This window comes from Ursus maritimus, unplaced genomic scaffold (assembly GCF_017311325.1).
Source record: "Ursus maritimus isolate PB19 unplaced genomic scaffold, ASM1731132v1 scaffold_17, whole genome shotgun sequence".
NCBI classification, from domain to species: domain Eukaryota; kingdom Metazoa; phylum Chordata; class Mammalia; order Carnivora; family Ursidae; genus Ursus; species Ursus maritimus.
Genome location: NW_024424119.1, coordinates 51,750,382 through 51,775,012, shown reverse-complemented (window position 1 = coordinate 51,775,012; position 24,631 = coordinate 51,750,382). Strand labels below are relative to the sequence as shown.

General features: G+C 40.6%; 1 protein-coding gene across 4 annotated transcripts; it reads right to left on the bottom strand.

Annotated features, from left to right (window-relative positions):
• Positions 1-476: 476 nt before the first annotated feature.
• ZBTB43 (zinc finger and BTB domain containing 43) lies at positions 477-24,111 on the bottom strand. Of its 4 annotated transcripts, none has more exons than XM_008698754.2 (3): positions 23,973-24,111; positions 21,009-21,132; positions 477-5,894 (listed from the first exon to the last, which is right to left on the bottom strand). In XM_008698754.2, the coding sequence occupies exon 3, from the start codon at positions 5,869-5,871 to the stop codon at positions 4,468-4,470; it is 1,404 nt and encodes a 467-aa protein (XP_008696976.1). In that variant the 5' UTR covers positions 5,872-5,894; positions 21,009-21,132; positions 23,973-24,111; the 3' UTR covers positions 477-4,467. The 4 variants fall into 4 exon arrangements, with proteins under 4 accessions (XP_008696976.1, XP_040487840.1, XP_040487841.1 ...); XM_040631906.1 differs by having other exon boundaries at positions 23,672-24,109; XM_040631907.1 differs by having other exon boundaries at positions 23,950-24,099.
• Positions 24,112-24,631: the final 520 nt, after the last annotated feature.

Sequence of the window (24,631 nt, the reverse complement as noted above, 5' to 3'; positions counted from 1 at the left end):
GAGAGGGTGTGGTCACCAAACTCTGAAGCTGTCGGACAGGAGCTGCGGCCTTAGGCAGAGGAGGCCGGCCACTGTCAACCCACACCTGGCAGGAAGGAGCCAGGAGAGTGAATCCACCGACCTCTCCTCGAATCCACCAAGCTCCTTCCAGAGTATCTCTGGTGTACCCTGACCAGAAGACGGGACAGGTCTGCAGAGGCCAGCCTCCAGAGCGAAGCATGGAGTAAGGAGGGGATCTGGAGGTGCCAACAGAATATCTAGCACACCTAACACCTGATGGAGCTGGTGGGGGGTTAAAATGAGATAATCATCATAAATGCCTGACACAGCACATGCTCACTCACTACCCACTTGGTCAGACTATCCATTTGGCATTTACTTCTCAAAAGGCCACAATATAACTTTTATTCTCAGGGGGCAAAAGCCAGGATGGAAACAAAGACATGTGGTCATATAACCAGAGTGAAAAACAAAACTTTTACAAAGTTGACGGATAACATTTATTAAAACATGTCATACAAAAGGGCATGGTCTCTTCTATAAGAAGAAAATATTAAACAGTAACATTCAATTAAGTAAAACCATGCTGTACACTGAAGACAGCAATATATAAAGACAAAACTATTCAACTTTTGCAACACAGGCATAACATTTCACAAAATATCAATAAGATATGCACCTAATGATAATCTGTTTATCATCAAATGGTTCTGTGATCTAAGAGTCACCTGACTTGCATAAATAAAGTAATTTTCTGGAAGAAACATTGGGAACCTCATAAAAGGAAAGAAGGCAGCAGCAACTGACATTATGACACAGGCTTCAAGCAACACTAAAAAAAAAAAAAAAAAAAAAAGTCACATTTGCAAAATGTGTTCCAGCATCTTCCCATTGGGCACTATCAGTAGAGATTTGAAATAAGAAACATGTACCTTTAAATATATAAGTAGCAAAGAAAAAACCCAAACAAACAAACCCTGGTTTTACTCAACAAAGTTAGTGACCCATGAAAGCAATTAAATGACAAAATTAGTGTGGCACAGATGGGGGTGGGGAAGGGGGTAAATATGCTGCTTGGTTTCCAGCATTCCTAAACGAGACCTTTACAAAGACAAACACCTGGATTTGGTGTGATGGAGCCCTCCCCACCCTCACGCAGGGGGCTATGGCAAATCCCCCTCCCCAGGACAAGCACAACTGGGCTGCTTCTGCTCTGCCCCCATGTCACTTCAGGGGCAGCTTGGGGATGCGAGTGCCTCCGCAGGAAGGGGTCACTGAGACCGAGCAGCTCTCCCAAACAGCTAGAAGCCAGCGCCGGGTCAGTTTAGTTCAGCAAATGGCCACTAAAATGGAGAAGACCCTTTCGGGCAGACTCTTTGAAAGTTGTGGCCTACCGAAGGGACTGGAGGAAGGTGAGATCTAGAAATCAGAAATCAACAGGATGGGGCCCAGGGAGCGCCTGAGGGTAACCCTCAATACGTGAGGAAAGGCTACCAGTCCTTCCTTAGACAGTGATCCCTACCTGACCGAGTGGATTGCTGTCACGTGCAGATCTAAAATTAAAGGCATGGTATAAATACTACTATTACATACCACTGGTGGTGCCTTGAAGCCCTTTCCCACTGGGATTGGAGAAGAACCACAGTTAAGACTCAAAGTAGGGGACATATACCTTGGTTGTAGGCCATTAACACGATCCCTGAAAGACTGTTTGGAAAATGTTACCCACAACTATCCAAACTCATTTGGAAGGATAAAGATTTTCTAAAGCTGTACTGAGGCTACGGAGAGAGACTATCCAACCCAGAATGGGCAGGAAAAAAAGGTAGTAATCCAGTATGATCTCCTAATCCTAAAAAGCAAAGTCTATAAAAATTCACTCTCACTATCCAAACTAAGGCAACCTCTTTCCCCCCGCCTCTCTGAACATGGCCAGCATTTCAGATGCCCAACCACCTCACAGGGTCTGGCTGACCCAATTAGCTACCCGAATTTTAAGGGAAACCCCAACTACCATGAACAACCCAAAACAGCAGATGTGAGGAACTTACACTTTAAATTCTATACTTAGCTGATGTACATCTAAGGATTTCGATAAAAGACACCTCTCTTCACAACACATGAGATAAGTCCCAGCACAACTGACTACGTCCCAAACTGCCACCCAAGGGCTGCCCACCACTCCTGGCTAAACGAGAGTTCTTCAACATTACTCATAACAAAGGTGCTGGGCTAATTTCAGCATAACTGAAGAACCATGATTTTTCTAGAATATTTTTATTTTACCTCTCAGACTCTTCTCCCAAAATGTCCCAATGCTCATTTGAATACAATCTTTAATGGGAAACAGCACATCAAACCTTCCCAATCATTAGAAAATGACCTGCTAATACCATGGGAGAGGGTGATCAGCTTTTGGCAGAACCAAATGGCTTCACTGCCTTGGTACTGAAATCAGTAGGAATAAAAAAACAATTTCTTCTCACACATAACGGCTAGGATCATCCCTAAAACCCATTGGCTTCTAACATGAAAAAAAAGAGAAGGAGCAATTGAACTGTTTGCACAGTCACCTCTATACACATCTGTCAGGTATGCAGAGAAAGGACTGTTAACTGGTGAAGTTTCGACACAAAGAGAATATTAATGTGGCAAACAACCAAGAGGTAATATCTAGTTTCTAGGTTAAAAAAATCAATATATATATATTTATAATAAAGTTTTAAATACAAAGTGCTTTTTATATATCGAGAATGATACAGTGTTCATGAATAGATCCCTGTTTTGTAATGTTGATTACAAGAGTTAACTGGTAAGTAAGTACTTTCTTTCCCCTTCCGGACAACGTTCGACAAGTACATGCCTTTGTGGCTGGAGCGTGAGGACTGGAGGCCATTGCTAGCAGTGTCTATCACATAAGAGCAAAGCCAAACTTTTAAAACAAAATTTCACCTCAAATCCAGGAAAAGTTATTTTTATTTTAAGGAAAAAAGTTTCCACTTGGAAGTAAAAGACCAGTAATTTGTGGAAAAGCTGACATAACAGTAGCACCCTGTCCTACCCTGGTGAGAACTTCAGGTACCTGACGCAGCTTGGAAGCATCCCGAACAGAAGCTTCCTTTTTAACCTAAAACATCTGCCCGAGCTGCAGAAAAGGTCGCAAGAACAGCTGCTTTTCTTGCTGGTTTCTGGTGCGTACAGCTAAGTGGACTTGTGAATTTATGCAGCTTTACCTAGAATTTGGGAGCATGAATCTGTAGACTACTTTCTAAAATTAGGATTCCTTCTCCCCCCCTTTGAAAACACATTCCAGCACTCCTAAAGAACTGGCAGCATTAGCTCAGTGTGCCCCTCTAAGACTACCTCCCCCCACCAGTGTATTTTCAAGACTCCTCTTGCTTGGGCAGTTGTTTTTTTTCTGCCGCTCAAAATTCTGCTACTCAGCAACTCTCACTGACAGTTGGGCCCCCATAAACTCCTTCTGCTCACAGGTAACTCTCAGCCATCACTTCTGGCTCGTTCCCACTAACTGTGGTCACTGACTGACCTCTTCAGGAAGCATCATAATCTGAGAGAGAAATGGCTGCAGCAGCCAATGGTACCATGGTCAGAGTCAAAGCCGGCTAGACGCCTACTAGCCACAGAGCAGATCCCGCTGTGTGGATGCTATAATTAAACAGGATTTGGGACAGCAAACCAATTAGAAATACCTATCTCTGGCACCCTAGAGAATTACAATTAGATACAATTGTCCAAACTAAATGTTAGTACTAAAATACAAAACTTTGCCTTATCAAGAGTCTGAAACACATCGTGACAGTGGCATCTTAACAGAAATTGAAGCTTGTACCGTAAGTTATTTGTTTCATACTTAGAACGTCACCCTCTTAGCATCTCCATAGGTTTTTAGTTAAAATACCCTTCAGAGAGAATAAAACCAGAGGAGAGGGCTCTGTTAATCAATTTCGCATCCTAGGAATCACATTATTTGTAGCTTTTACATTAAGTAGCATTTCATTCAGTGAGGCAGCTACCGAAACAAATCCACATTACCTAAGTTATCTATGGTGAGAGCTAAATAAAATTCCGACATGACCTTGTAATGAGTGATCAAAACTTGCTGCCCCCTGAAACAGAACTGGTAGGCTGGAGTCCAGTTCCAAGCGCAGGTGTCTCTATCACCAAGTCCACCTGCCTCAATCACAACAACGGGCCTGAAGTTTTACCTCGCCAGCTGGGAGGTGGGTTAACTTCTCCCCATTACCCACTCCAGGCCTGGACAGGAACATACAAATTTGAGGAATTAGATTTTTAAATTGGCCTACTTAGAGCTGGTCTTTCAGAAATATCTTCCATTTTTTTTAAGCTTCTCTCATAATAGCAAGTAGCACGCATCATCTGTGCCCAGATTTGCATAATTACCATAGTTTATTTTTGTGCCTGCCACTCAAGGGCCAGATCCTATTTTTAGTTAGCCTCAGTCGTATTCTGCTCAGCCTTTGCAGCTTCGTAGGACTTGGTACAAGAAGTCACATGCCTGTGGAAACTGTCCCTCCACATAAATCTCTTTGCACAGATATTACACTCATACGGCTTTATGCCTGTATGAATTTTCATGTGGCCCACGAGATGATGCTTCATTTTGAATTTCTTACCGCAGACACCACAGCCATAAGGCCGAAGACCGAGGTGCATGCTCATGTGTCGATCTCTCTGACTCTTGTGAGTGAAACTTTTCCCACACTGACAAGGATACAGCTTGTCGGTGGCTGAGAATCCTAAATGGGAAGCTTCTTCTTTAATCCCTGCTACCATTTCAATATTCTCACTGTAGCCTGATGCTAGGGCAGTCTCCTGTCTGTGCCCAATTAGATTCCCATCTGACCTCTCTCCAGAAAACTCTTCCATGGAAGAGCCATAGAAATCCACCTGCTCATCGTAATTGCTTTCATCAGCCTGTTCGTCGAACTCTGCTTCCACCTTTTTTTCCCCGACGTGGAAGTCCTCCTCTACGCCCGAAGGCTGCACCGAGTGCTCCGTCTGCATAGTATTGATGGATTCAGTGACCTGGTGCTCATCATAGGGGGCGTGCACATCCATGCCCTCACATGTCTGTTCAAAGCGCTCGGGCTTCACATGGATCCAGCGTTTGTGAGCCATTATGCTGGGCTTGCTGTACATGGGACGGGTGTAGTGGAACTCGGCACTGTCGCTGGCCCCCTCCTCCCCATCCTGGCTCGCCATTTCCGTGCTCAGCCGGTCATGCTCTGTGGACGAGTTGCTGGGAAGGTATTCGTGCTCGGTGAGCTGAGATGACAGCTCGTCTTTGGTGCTCTCCTCTTCATTCTCTCCATCCCTCAGTTCTTGGGCTTTGGGGAAATCAGCATGGCTCCCAGAGCCCAGCTCAAAGCTCTCTACCAGGCCATTATAACTACTGCTGCTTGGAGACTGGTGGTCACTGCCATGATTTAGCTTCTGACAAAGGACTGTAGGGTTTCCCTCTAAAACCTCAGTGCACTTATCTACCACATGCCACATCTGGAGGAAGCTTGCTGCTGTTAAGTAACTAACAATTTCTGGAGCAGGCATGACTAGGCGTCCCGTATAACTAGATAAGAGAATGTTCTCAAATACTCTTGGGTTCATCACATCAGGTAAAACAATCCTCCTGCTGTTTTTCAGGAGTACCTGGTCACAAAAGTAGGGTGAACTGGCAGCAAGAACAGCTTTGTGTGCCCGGAAAATGTGGCCTTGGACAACAATGGAAACATCACATAATTGTCCTTGCTGGCGCTGCTGGTTCAGTTTTTGCAGAATGGTGCTGGAAAAATCAGGAAATTCTACTCGAAAAGAGTTTGTTCCAGGCTCCATTTCATCACAAATCTTGTGCGGTGCTACAAGAGAAAGAAAAATTAGTACTAAATCCAGCCCAAAGAGAAACTGACTGAGCACTAAAAAAATTAAGACACGTTCTATAGTTCCATCGGGTCCCCTTGCTGTGGGCATTAGTGGGGGGAGCAGTCATCCCCCAGAGCAAGGCTTTCTGGGGTGAGTATGCCAAAAACAGGAACCACCCACCACTCTGCACAGTATTAACTCTTGATTTTGCCTATATCTGTGAATGAGAGAATAGAATCCAGAGATGTGATCTGTAAGCTATACAAATCTCCTAAATAAAACAAAGTAAATATTTCTAGTCCAAACAAACATGGTACCTACCCAAACGACAGAATTTTTAAGAAACCTCAGATTCGATCCACATTTGCCAAGTTGGGGTGAGGCAGTGAGGATGGAATTGTGAGAAGGAAAAACTATGTAAAGGTTCTGAGACAAGAGTGAACTCAGCAACTGTAAGGAACTGCAAGGAGATCAGTAGGCTAGACGCCAGTGTGCGAGTGAGGGGAAAGGGGCTGACGTGGCCAGAACAATCTTGCCTTTGGTCCTTCAGCACCACAGGCAGAAACCAACCGAAGCCCCAAACAATGTGAGTTTCTCTGCTAGCCATCAGAATTTTAGCCCTTTAGGAGCTTCTGATGTGAAGCAGAATGAAGTGGGAAGGCAAGGTATTCCTCCTCTATCTGGTGGTCTCCAAGTTGTTTATAGACCAAAGAGCATAGTAAATATTGTCCCGTTACTGAGTGAACTCAATCCGAAGATAAAACTATAACAAAGAATAAAGGATCGCCTATGTTATTACTGTAAATATATTTTGTGGGGTAGTAAAGCATTAGAGAAAATTTCAAACAGTAACAATCAACAAGATAAACTCTGTCTGAGATCCTGCTCATGTCCCATAATTCCATGGTAAATTAAAATAAACCAGTAAACCCAAGAGATTTATTAGCACTATCCGTCACCTAGCTCTAATACTATATCCAAACACTGTTAAATGCCAGATTTTCTTTTTTTTTTTTTTTAAAGATTTTATTTATTTATTTGACAGAGATAGAGACAGCCAGCGAGAGAGGGAACACAAGCAGGGGAGTGGGAGAGGAAGAAGCAGGCTCATAGCGGAGGAGCCTGATGTGGGGCTCGATCCCATAACGCCGGGATCACGCCCTGAGCCGAAGGCAGACGCTTAACCGCTGTGCCACCCAGGCGCCCCAAATGCCAGATTTTCTAAGTATGAGATTAAAAAAAAAAAAAAAAAAAGAAACAAACCCAAAGACTGAAAGTCATCTTTGAGAGATAGGGAGAAAGACCAAGAAAAGAAACTAATATTTCTTGAGTAATTACTATATAGCAAGGACTGTACACCTTTTTTTTTTCACGTAATCTTTATAATGACTCTGCAAATGTGGAGACTGATATTCTCAAGTTCAGCTATTTCAAGTAACTTTCCCAAGGTTAAAATAAGAACTAATTTTTATTAAATGGGGATTTGATTCTAGGTCTCTATGACTTCAAAGCCTATGCTATTTTCCCTATAACATCATTCTGCTTCTTCTAGGAAGATGTCAAAATACCAGGTTACTCATTAATAATTTTTAAAGGTAAGACGGTATTTTTAGAAAGAAGTATTAATTTATGGTCATGATAATTTAAAACAAAAATAGACCAGGAAACAAACTATTTAGGTATATGCAATTTCAAGAGGAGAAGTTAAGTAGTATATAAACTAAAACTTAGAAGTATGGAAATTCTGAGAAATATCTGGGTAAACAGATTCTCTTGCTACATCACATCACTGTAGAATTTGGGTTTTAGCTATTTGAAAAAAAAGGGGGATAATACACACATGTAAAGACATTTACAGAAAATTCTTTAAAAAAAACCCAAAACTCTTCACCACTTATTCCTACTCCCCCTCCCAAAGAAAATCACCATTAACAAACTCATATATTTCTAGAAACTTCTATGTGCTTATATAAGAATAAATCATATATATCCTTTAAAAATCTTTACCCAAATGGGCTCATTACCTACATTTTATTCTGCTTTTAGCTTTTGTCACTTAATAGATCTTGCAGAACTTCTGACATAGCATAGACTGATTGTGTCCTCCAAATTCATGTTGAAACCTATTTCCTCAACGTGATCGCATTTGGAGGAGGGTTTTTAGGTGGTGATGAGGTCATGAGGGCAGAATCCTCATGAATGGAATTAGTGCTCTTGTAAAAGAGACACCAGGGGCACCTGACTGGCTCAGTCGGTAGAGTATGTGACTCAATCTCAGGGTTGAGTTGAGTTTGAGCCCCACATTGAGCGTAGAGTTTACTTAATAAAAATACTAAAAAATTAAAAGAGACACAGAGACTACTTTGCCTTTTTGGCCATGTGAAGACACATGGAAAAGACAAGCTATCTATGAACCAGGGAGTGGGTCCTCCCTAGACACAGAATCTGCAAGTGCTTTGACCTTGGACTTCTTAGCCTCCAGAACTCTGAGAAATAAATTTCTGATGTTTATAAGCCGCCCAGTCCACAGTATTTTGTTAGAGTAGCCCAAACGGACTAATGTACCACATTAGCACAGAAAGAGCTAATTCAGTTCTGTTTAATGATTATAAAGCTCCTGCTATATGGACATACCCTAATTTACACAGCTCTCTTCTTACAGAATTTCAATTGTCTGGGCTTTTGAAACTATGAGCAATGCTATTGTAATATACACAATATAATTATACATCTGCACATAACTATCTTGGCATATCTTTGGAAATATCTATAAGGTAATCTCTACCAATGGAAGAGCACTTGACATTCTGATGTGTATTACCAAGCTACTTTCCAGAAAGGTTGCACCAAGACACACTCCTACCAACAGTAAACAACAGTGTCTACTCCTCCACACTCTTAACAACACTAGACATTATCAAACCAGGAAAAAAGTTTGCAAATCTCCTAAGTGAATAATCCATGATTCATTGTTGTTTTGATCAACATTTAATTATGAATGAGAATGATATTCTTTATTCTGGTGTTTACTGGTCATTTGTTTTTCCTATAAATTATCAGTCATATTCTTTGCTCAAATAAATTGGGCAATTCATCCTACTGATTTGTAGTTTTTTTTAATAAACGCAAGAAATTAACTTTGAAATGTAATACAAATTACCCAATCTTTGCTTTTATGGCTCCAGGGTTTTGTATTAGACATAGAAAGGCATTCCCGACTCCAAGATTATTTTTAAAAAGTAAAATGAATTATTTAGCTTTTTTCCCCGGTACCATTTTTAAAAAAGCATTTAAATGTTTAATACACAAAGAGTTTGTTTTGGCAGAAGGAGCAAGGTTGGGATCCAGCCCTTTTCCCTCCAAAATATCTAGCCTATTTTCCCAACACTGTTACTGAATACCAATCTTTTCCTTAAGATTTCAAGTATCTTCTGTGGAATCTTAAGTGACTGAGAAGAAGACTTTTAAAAACAATCTACAAAAATAAATGTCATAAATGTCGTAAGTCATATTAGAGGAAATGGTGGAGTAGGAAGCTCTAGGGATCAGTCCCTCCACCAAAACAAGCAGTAAACTGCTGAATAATCAGAATCAACTATTTCAGAACTCTGGAATCTGATCAGACACTTGTAGCAACCAAGACAATGCTGGCTGAAGGGAGAGGCTGTTGTAAGAGAGCTGTATGCACAAACCAACTATAATCCCCATTCCTCACCCCTGCGCCAGCCTGTGGGACAGTGGCCCACATTCCTAAAGTGGCTGGATCATGCCAGGGAGGACAACAAGGATTACGTGCTTCAAAAGCTGGGGGGTTTGCATTCTGCCCAGTATGGTGGATCCACACAGCTTTGTTTTGGCCCGCTCAAGCGGCAGTGGCTTCCCCAGCAGCATCATAATTTTTTTTTTTTTGATCATAAGATTTTAAAAAGATAAACACACTTCCCTGCCCCTCCGCCCCCAGGACCTGGGTTGAAGTATTTAAGGAAGCTGTCAGGTCACAGGTTGACCACATAATAAAGCAACAGAAACTTCACTGACTACATGCAACAAGGGATATAGACTTTGCAAAATCATTTGGAAAAACTGTCATGCAAACAGACAACTGCAGCCCTCATCAAGTGACAAAAGAAATCCCGTAGGATGGGAAGAATCTGATTTCAAGAGTTACCATATTAGAATACATGAAATGTTCAAGCTCTTAACCAAAACTACAAAGTATACAAAGAAAAAAGAAAATAGGTGCATTCACAAGAAAAAGAATATTAGAAACTATCCCTGAGGAATTCCAGACATTGGAATTACTAGCCAAAGTTGTTAAATCATCTGCCTTGTATATGCTCAAACTGCTTTAAAAAAAAAAAGACAAACCCAAAAAACCCCACTATGCACAAAAAACTAAAGGAAATCAGGAGAAAAATGTCAATAAGGAGACAGAAATTATAAAAAGGAACCAAACAGAAATTCTGGAGCCAAGAAGAATAATAGCTGTGTTGTGGGCTGCATTGTATCCCCTCAAAATTCATGTTGAAGCCCTGACTTCCCAAGTACCCTAGAATGTGACTGTTTTGGGATATAAAGCCTTTAAAGAGGGAATTAAAATAGGGTTGTTCGGGTGGGCCCTAATCCAAAATGACTGGTATTCTTGTAAGAAATGAAATTTGGACATACAGAGAAACGTGAGGTGTGCACAATGTGAACATACAGTAAAAAGGTGGTCATCTGCAAGCCGAGAAGAAAGGCTTCAGGAGAAACCAAATCTACCAACACCACGATCTTGGTCTTTTAGCCTCCAGAATTGTGAAAAAACAAATTCCTGTTGTTTAAGCCATCTAGTCTGTGGTGTTTTGTTTGAAAGACATAGGAAACAAATACAAATACAAATTAAAAATCCATAAGAGGAGTTCAATGACGATTTTTTTTTTTTAAGATTTTATTTATTTATTTGACACAGAGAGAGCCAGCGAGAGAGGGAACACAGGCAGGGGAAATGGGAGAGGAAGAAGCAGGCTCCCAGCGGAGGAGCCTGATGTGGGGCTCAATCCCAGGACTCCGGGATCACGCCCTGAGCCGAAGGCAGACGCTCAAGGACTGAGCCACCCAGGGGCCCCATCAATGACAATTTAAAAAGGCAAAAGAAAAAAAATCAGCAAACTCAAGGACAAAGCAATTGCAATTACCCAGTCAGAGGGATAGAAAGAAAAATGAGAAGAAATGAGCACAATCTGAGGTACCTGTGGGACACCATCAAATGTACCAACATGCACACCATGGGGGTCTCCAAAGAAAGAAGAGGCAGAAACAGTATTAAAAGATATACTGGTAGAAAACTAATCAAATTTGATAAGACAAACGCATACAGCCGAGAAGCTCAAAAAGCTCCAAGCAGAGTAAAATTAAAGAGCTCCACATTAGACACACTAGAAGTTAAATAGCAAAAAGTCAAAGACAGGGAGTTGAGAGCAGCAAGAAAGAACTGCCTCATCACATAAAAAAGGATCTTTAATAAGATCCACAGCTAATTTTCTTTCTTTCTTTTTTTTTAAGATTTATTTATTTGAGAGAGAGCAAGAGTGAGAGAGAAAAGCAGAATCCCTGCTGAGCAGAGAGCCCGCGAGGCAGGGTGGGGCTCGATCCCAGGCAACGTCAGGCACCTAACTGCCTGAGCCACCCAGGTGCCCCTTCACAGCTAATTTCTCATCAAAGACCGTTGAGGCCAGAAGGCAGTGGTATGACATTTAACGTGTTAGAAGAAAAAACTGTCAAGTGGTAATTCTCTATATGGCAAAACAACCCTTTCTTGAATAAAGGAGAAATTAAGACATTCCCAGATAAACAAAAGCTAAGGCATTCATTACCAGTAAACCTCCTCTACCAGATACGATAAAAAGCAGTCCTTCAGGCTGAGATAAAAGAATACTAGGTAATAATTCCAAGGCATATGAAGGAATAAAGACCACTGATAAAGGTTAACAACATAAACATAAAAGCTGTTATTATTCTTTTGACTTATAACTCCTTTTTTCCTGTATGCTTTAAAACGCAAACGCATAAAACAATACTTATAAATCTATGTCAACAGACAATGTATGAAGATAATCCATGACAATAACAACATGAAGGGGGAGGGATGGATATGTAAGAAGCAGAGTATCTGTGTACTACTTAAACTAAGTTTGGGGGTGCCTGGGTGGCTCAATTAAGTGACCAACTTTGATTTCGGCTCAGGTCATGATCTTAGGGTCCGGAGATGGAGCCCCACGCTTAAGAGTCTCTCTCCTTCTCCACACCTCCCCACCCCCACTCAAGCGCACGTGTGTGCTCTCTTAAAAAGAAAAAAAACCGGAACTAAGTTTGATTAGTCAAACTAGGTTGCTGCTAAGTTTAAGATGTTAGTTGTAAACCTCAATGTAACTACTAAGAAAAGAATATACATGAAAAGGAAAGATGAGAATCAAAACGGCATACCAAAAGAAGAGGAAATAAATGGTTTTATTTTATCTTTTTTAGTTTTTAAAAGGTAGTAATGGAGGAATTGTGGAACAAAAAACATACAAGATAATACAGAAAACAGCTAAATGGTAGAAATAAATCCTTCCTTATCAGTATTTAAATGTAAATGGCTTAAACTCTCCAATTAAAAGGTGGAGACAGGCAGAACAGATTTAAAAAATATGATTTACTTGTATCTTGTCTATAAGAGACAACTTATAAAAGTAAAATGATAGAAAAGATATTCCATGCAAAGAGTAACCAAAAAAGAGCTGGAGTGGTTATATTATTATCAGACAAAACAGACTAAGTCAAAAAGGTTATGAGAACAAAGGACATTATATATTGATAAAAGGTTCAATCTATCAAGATGATATAACAACCATAAACATATATGCACCTAACAAGAGAAACATATGGAACAAATATATGAAGCAAAAATGGACAAAACTGAAGAGAGAAACGACCAATCTACAACAAGGGGTGGTGACTCCAATTCCTCACTTTCAGTAATGGACAGAAAAAAACAGACTTAGGATCTACAAGGAAACAGAGGACTTAAACAACACTACAACAAATCAATGACAGCTAAGAGACAGCATACAGAATATAAAAAGGAAAAAAGCTCTGATACATGCTACAATGTAAACACTGACAACATTATGGTAAAATCATGCTCAACATTAACTTAAAGAAGCCAGGCACAAAAGGACACGTTTAATTCCACTTATGTGAAATATCTAGAATAGGCAAATTCAGAGGCAAAAAAGTAGATTAGAGGTTATCATGGGCTCAGAGGAATTATGAATGGGAGTTATCATTTAATGGGTAGAGTTTCTGTTTGGTGTGATGAAAAAAATTGGGGGGGGTCAGAAAGCAGTGTTGTTTGCACAACATTATGAGTGTAATTAATGCCACTTGAAAATGGTTAAAATGGCAAACTGACATTTTTTACTATACATTAAAAAAAAAAAACTGGGGGGGGAAGTCACATAACTTTATTTTCAACTATGTCAAGGTGGTAACGGTCCTTATAATTTAAAAGTATCTGACTTCTGGGGCGCCTGGCTGGCTCAGTTGGTGGAGCATGTGAATGCGACTCTTGATCTCAGGGTTTTGAGTTCAAGCCCCATGCTGGGTGTAGAGGTTAAAAATAAAATACTTTAGAGAAATAAAAATAAAATATAAGTATCCGACCTCTGCCCTTAACTTTGGGTGAGTGTGGTCTTTCTACGTCCCTGATCTTAGTAACATGCAAAGCCTGAACCTCTCCTTCAGGTTTTCCTGCTACCTCAGCCTATTTATAAGCTCACAAGCACTTGTGATCTATATTACCAGTATAGCTGCTGTTTCAATTTTTTAAGAAACTTTCACATTAGTAATTAACTCACTAAAATAAACATATAAATAAGTAAACCAACATAAAATACTATATGCAAAGTACTGTGGGGGAATTTCTAAAATGATCATGGAATCGCACTGTCCAGAGTTTATAATCTGGTAGGGGAGATTAAAAAAAAAAAACACATGCATACAAACCTGTTATTCAAAGCAAAGCATAATAAAAGCACAAGAGAATTATAAACTCAAGAGAAATTCAGAGGAGGGGAACTGGTGTATCTTACAGTCAATGTATCCTTTTACAATAAATTTTAGTTTCACCAGAGTTAAGAGGGAAGACTTGAGAGCGGTATATAATTCTTCCCATCTACCATATCCTAACCAAAATAACCTACAAAAAATGAAAAAATTGGCCTTGGTCCTGGAAACTAGGGACCAGAGTTATCTGGTTAAACATTAAGGACAGAGTGGAGATAGGGCCAAACTGAAAAGAGACATTACCCCTGTAACTCCACCTACTACCCCAGACAATCCTGAGAGAAGAACACTAATGCCCGTTCGTTCGGAAGGTCCATCCTCGGCTAAAATCCCAGAGTGGACTATGGGACAGGCCCTGCAGATTAGCAACATTCAGAGCTGGCTGCATCGGAATATCAAAGGTTGCAGAGTGCCTCAGCAGAAATTTTTTAAAACTTGACATGAGAGGGTGGGGCTCAGTAGGAGCCCCAGGAAGGAGGCAGAGACATTTGCCAGCTGGGCCAAAGAGACTAAAGTAGGTCCCTGGTATCAGAATTTCACTAACACTTGGGGTGCCTGGGTGGCTCAGTTGGTTGAGCGTCTGCCTTCAGATCAGGTCCTGGGATCAAGCCCTGAATCCAGCTCTCTGCTCAGAGGGCGTCTGCTTCTCCCATTCTCTCTCCCTCTGCGGGCGCGCTCTCTTGCTCTCAAATAAATAAAATCTTAAAAAACAAACAATTTCACTAACACAGAAGAAAGTGCACAGAGCTCAAGCTCTCCTAACAGTATCTAAGCTAGCCTCTGGCCCAGCCATTCAATTCAAGTTAACCCCCGTGTCAGGATGGTTCAGCCTGTCCTCCAGCTAAAGAGGAAAGAGTTAGTTCTAACAGCATTCGGGTATATGGTAAAAAAAATAAAAATAAAAAATAAAAAACACCAAACAACCCACCCACAAAGGGGGAAATTTTTCAGACCCAAGCAGAATGTTTCCCTCTAAAGGATTAAAAACCCGGTTGGTTTTATTCTTTAAGTACATAGGGTCTGTAAATATATTCTACAATAACAAAAAAGAAGAAAATAGTAAGGGATAAACAAAGAGCACAGTTTTGTTTTGTTTTTTAAAGTAAGCTCTATGCCCAATGTGAGGGCTTGAACTTAAGACCCCAAGATCAAGAGTCACATGCCCTACTGACTGAGCCAGCCACGTGCCCTTAAAGAGCACAGCTTAGATAACATTTTTATTTTTATTTATTTTATTTTTACTTTTAGTAGGCTCCATGTCCAGTGTGGAGCCCAAAGTGGGGCTTGAATTCACGACCCTGAGATGAAGACCTGAGCTGAGACCAAGAATCAGACGCTTAACTGACGGAGCCACTGAGGTGCCCCTCTAGACAGCATTTTAATTTTTTAAAAAGATTTTATTTATTTGACAGAGAGAGAATGAGAAAGCGTGCCCAAGCAGGGGGAGAGGCAGAGGGAGAAGCAGACTCCCTGCTGAACAGGGAGCCTGATGTGGGGCTCCATCCCAGAACCCCGGGATCATGACCTAGGCAGAAGGCAGACACTTAACTGACTGAACCACCCAGGTACCCCTAGATAGTATTTTTTAAATGATGTTTCCACAAACTTATGAAAACATGGTCTTTCTGGGAAAAAAAAAAAAAAAGAGCTGATGACTTAAAGATAAGATGTAGAGAAACTAATAACAGAGCAGAAATGTAAACAGGCAATCAGGAGCAGAAGTGCCACAGCGGAAAATGGAATCAGTGATGTGGAAGGCACTCTGGGGAAACTTCTATCAGAATGCAAGAGGAGGATAAAAATATAAAAACAGAGAGAGAGAAGAGAATAAATAGAACAGGAGAACAGGGAATAGAGATCCAACGTATGGCTAGTTAGTGTCCTTGAGACAAAGAACTGAACAGAGTAGAAGGAGAAAATAAAATATTTAATAGAAGAAAATTCCTGAATGAAAAATTTTGAATATTTAGAAGTCTTCCCTCAGTAGTGGGGACAAATTAGCCCCAAACAAAATGCAGCCTTGGTCCTGTTAAACAGATCTTGAAAACAAGCCTCAAAAGGATCAAACTATTTAGAATATTTGCATAGTACAAAAATATCCAGACCCCAAGAAAGTAAAATTCATGCCTGGCATCCAATGAAAAATCACCAGGCATGCAAAGAAGCAGGAGAATATAACCCATAATAAAGAAACAAAAAATTTGATCAATAGGAACAGACCCAGAAATGACAAATTTATATAATTGGTAGAAAATTCTATATTACATATGTTTAAGAAAATAGAGGAAAATTAAGCATAGTAAGTAAACAGGGAAACTATAAAAAAAAGACCCAAACCGAATTTCTACAGATTAAACACAAATAAGCAACACTGAGGAACAATAACACTGCAGGAAAAAGATGAGTGAACCTGAAAACACAGCAATAGAAACAACCTAAAATAAAGCAGAAGGGGGTGGGCAGGACAAAAAAAGGAGAGGGGAAGGGGAAACAAAGTATCAGTGAACCCTGAGAAAACTTCAAGGCACCTAACTGGAGTCCCTGAAGGAGAGGAGATGGAGGGTATAAAAACTAAAACTTATTTGAAGAAATAGTCAAATCTTTCCAAATTTTATGAAAACAACAAATCCACACACCCAAGAACCTCAACGAATTCCAAGAAGCATAAAGAAAACTTCACCATGCCACACCATAATCAAATCACTTCAAACAAGGAGTAAGAAAACTCTTAAAAGCAGCTAGAGGGAAAAAAGCCATTTTGTACAGAGAACCAAGGATAAGAAAGGCTGAAAACTTCTTGTCAGAAACATTGTCAGTCCGAAGACAGTAGACAATGCAAGACAGGCATCTTCAAAGTACTAAAAGAAAAAACTTGTCAACTTATATTCTATACCCAATCAAAATAGCTTTCAAAATAAAGGCAAAATACTTGTTCAGATACAGAAAAGATTACAGAATTCATCACCAAAAAGGTCAAAAGAATGGGTATATGAAAACAACAGCAAGCCAGGCAACATTATTAATATCAAAGTAAGATTCAATGTAAAAAGCATCAAATGGGATAAAAGCTTATTGTTCTTATTTTTTTTGCAAGTTTATTGTTAGTTGATGAATTCCATAATTCACAGTGAGAGTTATCTGGCAAACTATGTGTAAATGTAATATAATCTTCAGGAAACAAGACTGACATAAACATAACTGTAGTAAGAAATATACATTTCCCTCTTTTAATCCTTAAGTCAGGTAGGCAAAGGATAATTGGAACGCAGAAACTTAGATTGGTATCATTGGTAATGCTAATTTAAATGAAACATACAATCTCTACAGTACACAAATAACATATCTTTTTTAAGTTTTCATAGGACATTTACAAAAGAAAAAAAAAAGTGGGCACAGAGAGCATCAGTTATCCCCAAAGCAGAAATGCACATACACAGCACATTTGATCACATGTGATTACACAATGTAATAAATCCAGAAATATTAAAGAATAAATCTTAAAAACCCTACCCAATAATTAAACAAAATTCTTAATTCTAAAACAAAGAAATTAAAACTGGCAAATTCACAAAATTAGGAAAAAGAAATAGAACACAATGACATTATAGAAACTTTAAGATAGGAGACAATTCCACACTAAGAAATTTTTAAAATCTCATGGATAAAAAGTTGTAGAGAAAAATATAAATTATCAGAATTAACCTGAGAAGAAAAAAAAATCTGAACAGATAACTGTGGAGAAATTACCAAACAGTTCAAATGATTTCCAAAAGCACATCGGGCCTAGAATAATTTATGGGAAAATTCTGTAAAGGAAATTAATTCCTATGCTGTATAAACTGTTTCAGAGGGGAAAGAAGAGCAAGGGAATAACTGTGGGAGAAAACTTACTAATTACTTTTATTTAAACCCTGGTATCAAAATTAGATGTGAAAAAACTACAAGCCCACCTCACTTATTAACTAACATAGAAAGAAAAATATAAATCACATGTCATTCTGGTTTGTTTTCTTTAAGCTCTTGTGGGTCAAGCGCACTGTGAGTATGGCACACTGAAGAAACTGAGTTATTGCTCCCATCCCACTGAGGGCAAGGTCCTCACCTATGGTAAAACTACCACCAGAAAGCCAGCTCACAGGCTCTCTCTGAGCTCTTTTCCACTCAAGATCACTCCTGTGCTTCCTTCTACAAGCGATAGGGTGTGGTGGGAGACAAACCTGGGAAGGATTGCTGGGACTACCCTGCTAAACGCGCAATCGGACCTTTAAATGTGGGCACTGGGGGCAGCACTGGAAACTTCTCAGTGATATGCTGTGAAATATGTTCAGGAAAGACAATCTGCTGATGCACTTAAAAGCAGGAGTAAGTCTGAAGTACAGGCTTAATTATAAGATTTCAGCAGGGGCGCCTGGGGGGCTCAGGCAGTTAAGCACCCGCCTTTGGCTCACCAGAGTCCAGGGATCAAGCCTTGCATTGGGCTCCCTCTTCAGCGGGGAGTCAGCTTCTCCCTCTGCCCCTCACCCAGCTCTTGCTCTCTCTCTCTCAAATAAATAAATAAAATCTTTAAAAAAAAGATTTCAACAAATATAATCAAGGTTTGACGCAATGAAAGTAACAGTGCGTATGGAAAACAAAGAACTGGTAGGACCGACTGAATTGGTAAGCAGGAAGATGCAAGGGTAGCGCAAGTGAAAAGATAACCTCCAATGTGGGAGAAAATATATGCATATCACATAGCTGTTCAGTGACCTGTATCCAAAATATATAAAGAACTCTCGAAATTTCATAGCAGACAACTGAAAAACGGGCAAAGGATTTGAATAGACATTTCTCTAAAGAAGATATACAAATGAGCACACAAAAAAATGCTCCGTATCATTATTTACTAGGGAAATGCAAATTCAAACCACAATGAGATATCACCCATTCAGATGGCTATGATAAATAAAACAGACAAAAACAAGTATTGACATAGATGTGGAAGGATCAGAACCATTATACACTGCTAGTGGGAATATAAAATGGCTCAGCCACTTTGGAAAACAGTTTAGCAGCCCTTTAAAGAGTTAAACATAGAGCTACCATGTAACTCAACAACTTTACACATAGGCATATACCCAAGGGCACTGAAAACATATGATATCCACAAAACCTTACACACAGATATCCACAACAGCATTATCCATCATGGCCCAAAAGTGGAAACAACCCAAAGGTCCTCATCTGATCACTAAATAAATAGAAGGTGGTATATCCATACAATGAAATATTATTCCTTTTTATTATGTAAGTATTATTGTATTATGCCATTCTTTGGCAATAAAAATGCATGATAGCACCGCTGAACCTTGAAAACATTATGCTAAGTGAAAGAAGTTAGATACAAAAGACCACATCTTTGTATGATTCCATTTATAAGAAATGTCCAGAATAGAAAGATTTGTAGACAAAAAGTAAATCAGTGGCTGCCAGAAACTACGGGGAAAGGAAAGGGCAGTGACTGACTGCTGGTTTTTTTTTTGGGTGGGGGGAGGGGTGATGAAAATCCTCAAATTAGATTGTGGTGATGGGTATACAACCCACTGAATATACCAAAAAACTTTTAATTGCACATGAATTGTATCTTAAGAAAGCTTTAAAAAATAAAGTAATGCAAAGTAAACTAGTTACCTATACTGACTACGAAGCTTCCAAACCGGGTAACCAGGAAAATGTTGTAATTAGTAGAGATAATAACAGCATCTACTATTTATTAAATGTGCACATTGTACCAAAATCTGTACAGAAGCACTGTATGTATTTTATCTCATTAGTCCTCAAAATAACCCACTGGATAGGTATTTTTTATTCCTATTGTACAGAATAGGAAACAAACAGGCCTAACTACTTGCTTAAGGTCATATAACTAGCGGATGTTTAAATTGGAATTTAAATTCAAAACACTTGCTCAGGCCCAATACAGCCTGATGATAGTATGGAAGGTAAAGGTGAAAAATAAACACAAATTTTCACAATATAAACAACTGAAATAATTTATAATACACAACATATTCCTAAACTCCAGAGCAAATTATGTACCATCATTAGACTTAATGAGATACTAGCAATTTTATTTATCTTGCACATAGTTAAGGAAAACAAAACAAAACAAAACCCAATAGTAACAGTTCTAAAACATGCACACCTATCCCCACTCATTCCCTCCATAGTTCATGGAGGCTCTCTGGTTTTCTTAAAAGCAGGGAAAAACAGTGAAATATTGAAGAATCACCAAGCTCTAGATGACCTTCAAGATCTCTTCCAACTTTGATGAGTTTAATAGTAATCTGTATTTATTATACAGCTAAAGAACAGTATGTCAAGTTTTATACATTATTTAAACACAATTACAAGTCTGAAAAACACAGATAGCAACATAATAGGGAAGCAGACCCATCAGCCTTGAAGCCCTCCAGAGATTTCTTAATCAGAACAGAGGGCAATTTGCATGCTTACTGTAGGGAGCACATTTAAACACAGTAAATACCACTTTAGTAAATCTAAAGACTGGCACAAGTGTACAAAAATACCAATACCCCATGCCCACCAAAATTCTTTACATTAGTCAAATGCTTTACAGTTCACAAAGCAGACTATGGAAACCTGGGTCTTGCAATACCCCTGAATCCTCATACTCATTTTTAAGATGAGTAAACTGAAGCTCAGGAAGGTTAAAGACCTGCCCAACATCATACACCTCAAAAATGGTAGGTCAGGATTCAAATCAGTTCAATTTAAATCTATTATTTTTCTAAGTTAAAAAAAGTCACTCAGCAGAGAAGTTTCTCTGAAGTTAAATGCTGTAAGGGTACGATGTAAAGCAGTGACTGGTCTTAAAATATGCAAGAGCTCCTCGCCAGAAAAGTAAAAGAAACTCTGGTCTAGAGCAATTAAATACAACTACATTATTATTTTTGCTGAAAAAGAAACCATTTTAGTAAGTAACTTTAAAAACCTGTCTTTTTAGTAAGTTCATAGCTTACCTAATGCAAAGCTGTATTCCTGGGAAAAAGCCCCTTATGTCATGGCCATCACAAAGCAGTACGGATGAATGAGGAAGAGGAACCCATTTCTCAGTTTTGCTTCAAATTAAAATGGCACTGATTTCTGAAAGGAAAAATCATGTTGAAAATATAAGAGAGATTCTGGTGACATTTACTATGTCCATGTGCCTTGCTAATAAATAATACAGGTGTGTGAGCAGCAGAATGAAAACTAATCAAGACTGGTATTTTTTGGTTATATTAGCTTCTATTCTGTACCTTCTTTGCTTCTGTGTTGTATTTTTTATTTTTTTTAAAGATTTTTATTTATTTGACAGAGAGAGAGAGCACAAGCAGGGGGAGCAGCAGGCAGAGGGAGAGGGAGAAGCAAGCTCCCTGCTGAGCAAGGAGCAGGATGTGGGACTCGATCCCAGGACCCTGGGACCATGACCCAAGCTGAAGGCAGCCAACTAACCGACTGAGCCACCCAGGCACCCCCTGTGTTGTACTTTTTAAATAGACTTCTAATTTTGAAATAATTTTAGATTTACAGGAAAGTTACAAAAAACGCCAAGAGTTCTGTACACCCCTCAACCCCTTGCCCACTTTTAATAACATCTTACATTACCATGGCACATTGGTTAAAAGCAGAAAACCAACACTGATCAATGTCTATGTAGCTTTACAGAATGAAAAGACCCTTTGGAAAAGTGTTTTCAGTCTCCAGACCATTGCCAATCAGCACCCCTACAGGTTCTAATCGGAAGACTTTAGCCAAAGAATTTAATAAAACCTATTTTAGCATTTAAAAAAAATTAACTACCTACTTGATTCTTGTCTCCCCCGAATTTTAAGCCACTGCTGAATGTTTTACTTAAAACTTCAGGGCAAACATTCCATTGTGGTAAACTCTGAGATTCAAAAGAGAAGGTATTGTTCTAACCACTAACTTCCCACTTATCAGTCATCCTGCCATTACATTACAATATAGCCAAGGAAATGGTTTTAAATGCACTCTCATGTTCCTTAGCATTTGGGGTAAGAAGCTCAAATCAAGAAAAGCAGAAGGCAGAAACAGCGCTCAGTTTCAGGAAAATGATTAGCTACAAACCGACGAAATAAAGGAAAGTTTGCCCTCAACACGTTACAAATAAGACAAAAATCTTTCTATTCCAACTGTAAATATAAATAAGGTAAAAAGGAAAAGTTCATGAAAATGATAGAGTACATTCAACTGATTTTAAGAGCCATATTTCAAAATTTCCGCAATCAGGATGTGATGGCCATGTGGAAATTTTAATGCTTGCCACTGCCTGAGACAATGATAGAGCAGTCCTGAGAGCCTCATCAGTGCTTCTGAAGACATAAAGGAGGACACTGTGGAAAAGTACGGACCCAACTGTGAACTGAAAAGTATTCAAAAGGGTAGCAATGTTAAAAGTTTAACACTTTAACCAATTTATTTCACTTCTTTTTCTTTTTATTTAGGCTTTAGAATGATGTCATTCACAACGTTGTGCAACCATCACAACTATCCACTTCCATAACTTTTTCATCATCCCAAACTAAAACTCTGTATCCATTAAACAATAACTCTCCATCCCCTCGTCTGCCAGCCCCCGGTAAACTATATTCTACTTTCTGTCTCTATGAATTTGCCTATTTTAGATACCTCACATAAGGGGACTCAAACGATATTTGTTCTTTTGTGTCTGGCTTATTTCTCCAGTGAGTACTTTAGTAAAGCAAAGAATGAAATCTCAAATTATTAGGTTTCTTAATAATTTAACCGTACATACTGACACAATCTCTGAACTAAGCATACAGCTTTCCCAGAAATCCTGCTGCTCCTTGAGCCCCAAGGAGCAGAGAATCTCAGACTGACCCTTCCTTTGCCTGTAGACAGGCCCATTTAAGCAGCTGGAACTGAAAGAGCAGGCTCCTGAGAGTCCTGGAGGCCATCCTGGGGTAAGTGGATGGAGTCAAGGGAAGTCGGGAGATATGCAGGCTTAAAAACCATGGGTAAGAAAAGGCAAGGATTTATCAAACTACTTTGGCCCCGAGATGGTCTCCCGTTTGCCTGCCAGGAGGAGCTCCTGCACCCAGACGCTTAGGTTGGGCGACACCTGTCAGAGTTGAGGCCAGACCGCAGTCTAGTCACTGAGAATGTCACCAGTGCAGGAAACTTCACGGGGTCATGAGTCACTTTGCATGGCTCAGAGGTCCGGACAAGCCTGCCCTGCCCCGCCCAGACAAACCCAGTTAGGAAAGGCACAAACAAGAAAGACACAAAACTGGCAGAAACACAGATGGCCAAAGAGCACGGCTGACAGGCAGGCCATGAATGAGAGTACAGACTGAGTGGGAAACACAGGGTCAAGAAACACAAGCAAAGTAGAGACAAATAAAAACAGGGTCCAGATAGAGATGGGCTCAAGAGAGAAACAGGAGAGAAATACAAAGTTGACAGGGGAAGAGTTGAGAGGCAGAAAGGGCAGGTGACAACAGGTGACAGAGACCGCAACAGAGGTGAAACACTACTTAGAAGTAAACAGAGACAGATACCAGCAAAGTCCGAGTGCAGCCCTTCTCCTGGCCTTGCCTCGAACCCGAGGCCGCCACGCCGCACCCACACTGCGCCCCCGAAAGGCCGGCGGACGTACCGGGGCGGGATCTCTAAGCGCTCTGGCCCGCCGAGGTCCGCCGCCGCGGGGTGACCTTGGGCGAGACGCTGCCTCGGGGACCTTGGTGTCGCGGTCCACGTACCAGGCTGGTTGGAGACCGCAGGAGTCGGACCGGGGTGGCAGAACTCCAACTGCCAGAGCGCGGCTTAGGCATCCCGGTCTGCGGAATGGGCCTGCCGGGCCGACGGCGCGCGCACGCCGGGACCTGCAGGGAAGCCCTTAAACCTCTCCGGCTTCCCTCCCTGCCCTCTCGCTACCTGTTGTCCGGACTCCGCCGTACCTGCTCAGGGCTCCGCGCTCACATAACCCGCCCGCCGGACACTTTCCGCCACCGGCGTCAGGCCCGTTCAAGCCGTCGCCGCCGCGACCGCCTCAGCCTGCGCCTCCCGCCCCCGGAAACGCTTCCCGGTTCCGCCCCCGAAACTGCCAGTGCTTCCGGGGGTGCGTCAGAGAGAAAGCGGTGTGCGCATGCGGGACTCGCTTTCGGGGCGGGGCGTCAGAAGAGCGCGCCGTTGCAGGCAACTACTGCGACGGGCAACCTGGCTCAGGTCAATAGGCTTTAGGGACTATGAGTGAGGCCACTACTGGGAATTAGGGAGCTGATACTAAGTCCTAAATCCCTTTCAAACTTTATCTCTCTCATGCTGCCTAGCAGAGATCGTGTCAAGTCCGTTTTTGTCCCACAGTGCCTTTGGCACGTAGTGGATGCTCTGTCAATGTACAACGAAAGGAACAGTTCCCTCTGTGTGGCAGGCGCTGTGCTGGGTCCCCCTAAGGACCCATTTTGTTCAGGTACCAGAGGAGATCCTTTGATCTCAGGGGAGGTAGATCTTCACTGCTGCTAGAAGACATGACTCATTATTAGTCCAAACTATTCATGGTAATCTCATTAGCCAGTGGTTAGACAAGGCATAGTCATGTGAACAACTTCTGGCCCAT